Genomic DNA, 7,167 nt, shown 5'->3' on the forward strand with positions numbered 1-7,167 from the left:
TCATTCTCTGGATCAGGAAGAGCCTTGTGGTGAAAGGTTTACTTCTCTTGCAGCCATTACTTTATTTTAACTATTTGTTTTCTTTCTCCCTAATGGGAATTAACACAGCGATCCCGAGCAGCCCTGCAGAGGTACCTGTTCTACTGCAACCGCTACATGAACCACATGCAGAGCCTGCGCTTCGAGCACAAGCTCTACGCTCAGGTGAAGCAGAAGATGGAGGAGATGCAGCAGCACAACATGTCATGGATCGAGGTGCAGTTCCTGAAGAAAGCAGTCGACGTCCTCTGCCAGTGTCGTGCCACACTCATGTACACTTACGTCTTTGCCTTCTACCTCAAAAAGAATAATCAGTCCATTATCTTTGAGGTAGGAGAAAATGGGGTTGTCAGGAATTCAAATTGTAAAACTGAGGAAATAAGATTTAATGTTTGGAGGCCTCTAGTCCCCACTTTTACCCAAGTTAGTCTGGTTTAATATTCTGTTGTGTAAAAGTTAGAGGCTCTCTGGGCATTGTGTAGGACGGTGTGCTGGAGGAGTCACAGAATCACAAAGCTATGGCTGCTCCATCCCTGGAAGTGTTCAAGGCCTTGTTGAATGGGGGTTGGAGCAACATGGTCTAGTGGAAGGTGGCCCATGGCACTGATGGAACTGGATGAGTTTCAATGTCCCTTTCCACCCAAAATCAGTCTGGGATACCATGATATCTAATCCTTTTTTATTTTGGTATTGATTCCGATTGCACTGAAATAAAAATCTCCTCCTTTCCTTTACCCCCCCTCAAACACTTTTTTTTTTCTCTTTACAGAATAACCAAGCAGACTTAGAGAATGCTACAGAGGTGCTTTCTGGGTACCTGGAGCGAGATATATCCCAAGATTCGCTGCAAGATATAAAGCAGAAAGTACAGGATAAGTACAGGTTTGTGTTGGAATGCTCCTTTCTCTCAGAGCAGCCAAGTGTTGCCATGCCCTGCGTCAGGTAGTGACCTGAGCACATGCCAAGATACAGTTTCTCCAGAGCCACATCCTTGGGAAGCAGTTTGCTCTTGGCTTTGTGCCACCCATTGTGATCAGCCATTCCCTGGATATCTGAGAGCAGCAGTGCTGTCCTGAGCCAGCCCTGAATCCTCCCAGTGAAGCCCTCACGCAGATGCTGGCAGTGTGGTTTTGTGTCCCAGCTCTCAGGGGAGGTGACAGCCTGTGGGGAGAGGCTCCCAGCTCTGCCTTCCATCTGCTCTGCAGAGCAGGAGCTGGAAGATCCAACCCCAGAATGGAAAAAATCCTGTGTCCAGAAGCAGTGGCTCTCAGTACACTGCTCTTCCTGCACAGAAGGAGCGTGTGGGAATGGCCAGCACCAGAATGGGATCCACAGAGCCAGGGCCAAAGAACAAGGAGTGACTTTGTTGTTCCAAGCTGCCAGCTTTGGCCTAGGATGAGCTGCCAGCAGAGAGCAATTGGCTCTTCTAATTGTCTGCTGGGTCCGTTTGTGCAAAACGTGGGTGTAGGAAAGCTGTCCCTGAGGAAGAGGGATAGAGCAGCCTGCCCAGCTGGGAAGGGGAGCAGGGGACTGGGGTCCAGGTGACACAGATGCCAGTGCTTTGTTCAGTCCCAGGGGAATCATTTCTGCACAGTGGAAAAGTACAAAGCTGAAAATGCGGATGAGTCACAGGATTAGGGCTTGCATTTCTGAGGCATTTTGCCAAAATCACTGAATTTGTTATGCCTGGCTTAGGGGGAAGAAAATACCAAAGTAGGGTGAGCTGTAGGACTCAGTGGACTGTGGGGCGTGGCAGGAGCTGTTAAGATTTGGTGGCTCATCCTGCCCAACTTTGGCAGCACAGCTGGGGCTGGACAAGACTTTCCTGACCTTCTTTTTGGAGACCTTTTGTAATTTACCCTTTAAGGCCACCATTAATTTGATATTCCAGATGAAGCTGCTTGTTTACTTCAGTCCTCTGAACCTGGATGCTTTTGTAGGGGTGAAATTACAACCTAATATAGCCTGAATTGCTTAGAAACAGTATCCCAAACCTGCCTTCACATTTCTGGGAAGAAAATACATCTGTCAAGCCTGTGCAGGTCCCTGATTAACCAGTTCAGTCATGTCTTAATCATGTCCTGCACGGTGCCCTTTGATGCAAGACTGGGAGCAGGATGTCATTGAGGTGGGTTTAAAGAGCTTTGGGAAGCTGCAGGAACTGCCCTCCAGGCTGGTTTAGTTTCAGCTGTTTGGATCTCTTTGCTTGCAAAGACATATCTAGAAAACAGGATTAAGCCCCCCACACCCATCCAGCTGAAAAAATTACTAAAGTTTGGAAAGCAGAGACCGCGTGTTTGCCATCACATGCTCCTGAAAATCAATGGGACTTTGTGTCCAGGGGTTTCTCTTGACCAGCTGACAGCAGTGAGGGGAGCCACAGCTGCTCTGACGGATAAATCAGTCACTCTGATCAGGTCCTGAGCAGAAGGTGAGGAATTGCTGCCAGGTGTTAGTGTGTGTTGTGGTCAGGGATAGCTTCCCACTGGGAGGTTTCTCCTGAGGGATGTGTGACCCCTGCCAAGCAAGCCAGGTTCCCAGCAGCCAGAGCCTCTCAGATGCTTATTTAGAGTTTGCTCTTGGAACCTGAGTTCATTCAATATTTCTGTGCTTTCTGTCAACACACCCAAAATGACATCCTTTGCTGTGTTCTGTGATATCCCTTTTCCTCAGGATCCTGGGAGGGCTCTTGGATCAGTTTTATGTGCAGCATTTTTCAGTCAGCATAGGTGGGAATACTCCATGGGTGTAGTGTCCTTCTGAGAGCCACATGTTGGGATGTGAGGTGAAACCTGCTCTCCAGCCAGACCAGTAACCCTTTGGACTGCTTCCATCTCCCTCTAAAACTGTGTCAGTGCTCCTCAGGTTTTCATCCTGGACTGGTTTGGGTTGGAAGGGATCTTAAAGTAAATATTGTTCCACCTCCTGCTATGGGCAGGGACACTTTCCACTAGACCAAGTGGCCCCATCCCACCTGGCCTTGAACACCTCCAGCTAGTTTTTCCCAGCTAACACATGGCTTTTTGTTGTCCTCACGGGGCTTACAGCAGGCAGCAGGCCATGTTTGGGGAGAGCTCATCCCATTCCATGTGTGTCCACTAACCTGTGCTCAGACTTTTTCAAACCACAGCTGCTGCTTCCTCCTCCTCCAGTTATTCCTGAAGGTTTCTCAGCTGTAGAGGTTCTGGGGATACTTTTGCCTGAAAAACTCTGAATTTGCACACTAGTTTTCCAGCCAGGGGCCTGGAGCTGAGTGACTGGAGCAACCAAAGTCTTAATTAGCACTGTTAACAGGCTGTAAACACAGATTCCCTTCTTGGGGGATCACCTCTTTTGGAAGTGTCTTGGTTTGGAAAGACAGGTGCCTGATAAGGAAGGCAGGAGCCTCCCCTGAAATGGAGAATGTAAACACCCCATGCCCCCAAATTGCTATAAATTTTAAATTAAGGGGCTCTCAGGCAAAAAATATGGGAGCAGGAAATAAAGTTCTTTAATAGGGAAGAAAATAAAAGGATAAAATAAACAATGCAGTAAACTAAAACAACACTGACAGGGTCAGAACACAACCTGACACCCTGTGGGTCAGGGTGCTGGCAGTAGTCCCATTGGAATTCTGGCTCAGCCCTCCTGCAGTGTCAGGGGTGGTTCTGCTGGAGCAGGGATCCTGTAGAAAAGGGTATATTCTTCCTCTGAACATCCAGTGGAAGAGCCAGCTGTTCCTCTGGGAAATCCAGTGGAGAAGCTGTGCTGGTGCTCCAGAATCTCCAGATTATATCCGGGTAGCAATGCTTGGCTCCTCCCTCTGGGCTCACATCTCCCAATGGGATGCTGTAGTTCTTATCAGCCATGCAGTGACATTCAATAGCTGTTATCAGCAGGTGTCTCCCCGGGCGGAGGAGTGGTTGTGGAAGAGATAAGGCAAACTGCGCACTGAACAGAAGACAGCTGCCATCCAGGTGGCAAATAGAATCCATTTTGCCTTGCAGTCTGGGACAGGAAGTGAGGCATGCTGTAGGTTTGGATAACTTGGTGCCAGGGCTAGTGGAATAATACCAATATAGCCAGACGTGCCTGAGCTTGTCTGGCCCTTGCTGAATGACCAAAAAGCAGCAACTGTGGTGTTTTCACCTCAGAGACATTTTGGCTGGCTGGATGCTGCAGCTGGGCACGTGGGGCCAAGTCCAGGCCTGCAGGAGCTCTGGTGGTGGCAGGATGGAGCTTCCCCCCATAACAGGGGCTGCTCCTCAGGTTTCCCTCTGGCAGAGAAGCTTTAAGGCGATGGTGAAGGAAAGGAGTCGGTTCTGATGGAGGGTTTGGATCCAGAGCTTTATTCTGGCCCACAGGCCTCTGAATGCAGCACCAGCTCCAACAGAACTCTCCAGACTGTGTGGTTTGCTCCGGGGGAGAGAGGGAGGGAAGGAACACGGGGACCACCAACCGGCTATATGGGAGTGGAGGTCTCAAGAGACAAAGGACACTTGGATGGCTCAATGTCCCCCCAGGGGTGGAGGGCATCTTTTGAATTCTGCCAATCGCTCAGCGCCCTTCTGGAATGCCAGGACTGACAGACAGTGCTCGGCAGGGGTCAGGGAGGGGGAGAGAGAGGTGACTGACACACCTGGCAGGGAATCACCATGGGAGGAACTGAGTTTCTGAGGTAAATCCTGAAATCACAATGCAGCAAGGGCTGCTCCATGATTCCTGACGTGCCTTTTCCATGCTGTCCCTGTCCCCTGCAGATACTGCGAGAGCCGGCGGAGGGTTTTGTTGCAGCACGTGCATGAAGGCTACGAGAAGGACCTGTGGGAGTACATCGAGGACTGAGCCCGGCCCCGCAGCAATGAACTCTGAACCCTTTCCCATCCTAGAGTGCTCATGCAATTCCAATAAAACCCACCCAGGGCGCTGCTCCGCCTCTTACACCGCTGGTCTGTAGTACCGGGATTCTGTTTTGTTAACAGAAAAATTAAGTAAATTATATTGTAATAAAAAAAAAGGTAGATAAACCATTGTACAACAGTATTCTAGGCGGCCAAGAGTGTGACAGACGCACTAAAAAACCCTCCAACTTTAACTTGTAACGTAGCTTCATCCTCCAAGCCGACTCCTTTTTCTTTTCTCTCTTTCTTTTCCTGTGTGTAGTACAGATGAAACTTAAACCAGTTTCTTGAACACTGCTTTTCATGTCCAAACCAGCCATTTTGATGGACTTTGGTAAGGGGGGTGGCTCTCCCGCCCCCCTCCTCCTCTCTGCCACCCAAATACATGGATGAATGTGGATTGGCTCATTGTAAAGAGGATTTTTGGGGAGGGAAGGAGGGGGGTACACAGCAAGGAAAAAAAAAACCCAACCTTTGTATATGACTTTTAAAACAAAAAGAGGACAACACAGTATTTTTCAAAGTTGTATATAGCGCATATGCATGGACAAAGAGCAAGCGTGGCACGTGTTTGCATAATGTTTAATTACAAAAAAATATTTATTCTTTAAAAATCTTCAAGATTATGTCTATTTGCTGTGCATTTTCTTTCAGTTTGATTCTTTTGTTTGGTTTTGGTTTTTTTTCCCTGGGCTAGGGTGGGGGAAGCGTGTGCTGGTGTAGTGAATATATCTATATATATATATTTTATTTTGTTTTTCTTTTTGGAAGGCTTTTTCCAGAGCAGTTGGGTTTCTCCTCTTCCTGCAGTTCCTTTCTGTCCAGGGCTTCCCCCAGGTCTGTGTGTGTATCCATTGCTGGCGACGGACGCGGCCCCTCGCAGCTCCTGGAGCTCTGGTTCAGGATGCCTTGCCTTTTTCTTGGTTTATTTTTGGCCCCAGATCTTTACCTGCCCAAATCCAGCTCTCTGTTCCCACTGGTGCACGCAGGACACGTGCTGTGATCCCAGAGGAGGCGTGTGAGTGCGTGTGTGTGTGTTTGTGTGTGTTTAGAGGTTTGTTTTGGATCCCGAGGCAGGACAAGGAGGGGTGTTTTGCACCACTTCTCCAAAGACCTCCTGCAAGATTTCGGCTGTGGATCTCCTCTCCCTCCACCTTTCATCTGTCAAATGGACCCTTTCTTGCTGTTTTAATTTTCACTTCATTATAACGAGTCGTAACATGGAAAAGGAAAGCTGATGGAATTGTCTTTGTGTTTGTTTTGGGCTCAGTCACTGGGCGTCCTGTCCTGGCAACTATTTAACACTCCATCTAGTGCAGTAGAAGCTGAAATCAGCAGAGTATTTTTCAGTTAAAAGGGGAAAGAACTAATGAGTTTAGCTACTGAGTCCATTTTTATGATTTCTGTAACAAGAGCTATGTTAAAGCAAACAATTGGTGGTGGTTTTATTAAATTTACTCCTGTATAGGAATTCCTTCTGTGGTATTTTTCACCAGGCAAGTGTCCTCCAAGCCTCCTGCCGCTCTGCCAGCTTCCAGGCGATGGAAGTTGTGAAGGGATCAGATAAAAAATGCAGATCCCAGGCAGGACTGTAACACGGGATGCTGTTTCCAACTGGCAGCGGGCTCACTTCGCCTCCCTCACCACTCCTACCGACGCTCCACGGCTGTGGTTTTGTCCCTGTACATCTGCTTTTCCTGTTATTTGCCCTGGAAATCAAACCTGATGTGGTTTTGTCCTTGTACACCTGCTTTTCCCTTTATTTGCCCTGAAATCAAACCTGTATCCCTGCTTTTCCCTTTATTTGCCCTGGAGCTCAGAGGCGAGGGAGTGCAGCCGCTTTTCCCTGTGCTGTTCCTGGCGCGGGCCTGCGTGGAGCGGCCCTGCCCGTATCCGTCCCTGCCACTCCCAGTGGGAATTCTCCTTCCATGCGGTGAAACACTTGGAAGCTGGGCTGGGCAGGGCAGGTGCAAGCACAGGGGCGTTGGGTTTTCACTCCGTGTTCCCCGAAAGAAAAACACCGAGGATGAGGGCACTCCCCTCCAAAGCAAACCCGCTGTGTGGCGTCCTCAGTCCCCATGGCTGTTGGCAAACCTAGAGACAGTGACAAAGCCCTGTTCTGTGGCAGAACCTGCTGCAGCTCCTTTTCCCCGGGTTTCAGGCGCTCGCAGTGAACTACCATCCCCAGAGACACTGTGGAAGCATAAAGGAAAATGAACAAAATCCGCCATCCCAACCTCCCGTCCCT

The 7,167-nt window shown here is 49.0% G+C and overlaps 1 protein-coding gene across 1 annotated transcript in view; it reads left to right on the forward strand.

The window, feature by feature from the left end:
* The window catches only part of ARIH1 (ariadne RBR E3 ubiquitin protein ligase 1), a 46,896-nt gene extending 41,511 nt beyond the window's left edge, over positions 1-5,385 (forward strand). Inside the window, exons 12-14 of the mRNA XM_005425905.3 lie at positions 109-369; positions 809-921; positions 4,779-5,385. Of these exons, the coding sequence (XP_005425962.2) occupies positions 109-369; positions 809-921; positions 4,779-4,863 (459 nt within the window). The 3' untranslated portion in view covers positions 4,864-5,385. The remainder of the gene's footprint in view (positions 1-108; positions 370-808; positions 922-4,778) is intronic.
* The last annotated feature ends 1,782 nt before the right edge of the window (positions 5,386-7,167 follow it).

This window comes from Geospiza fortis, unplaced genomic scaffold (assembly GCF_000277835.1).
Source record: "Geospiza fortis unplaced genomic scaffold, GeoFor_1.0 scaffold317, whole genome shotgun sequence".
NCBI lineage: Eukaryota > Metazoa > Chordata > Aves > Passeriformes > Thraupidae > Geospiza > Geospiza fortis.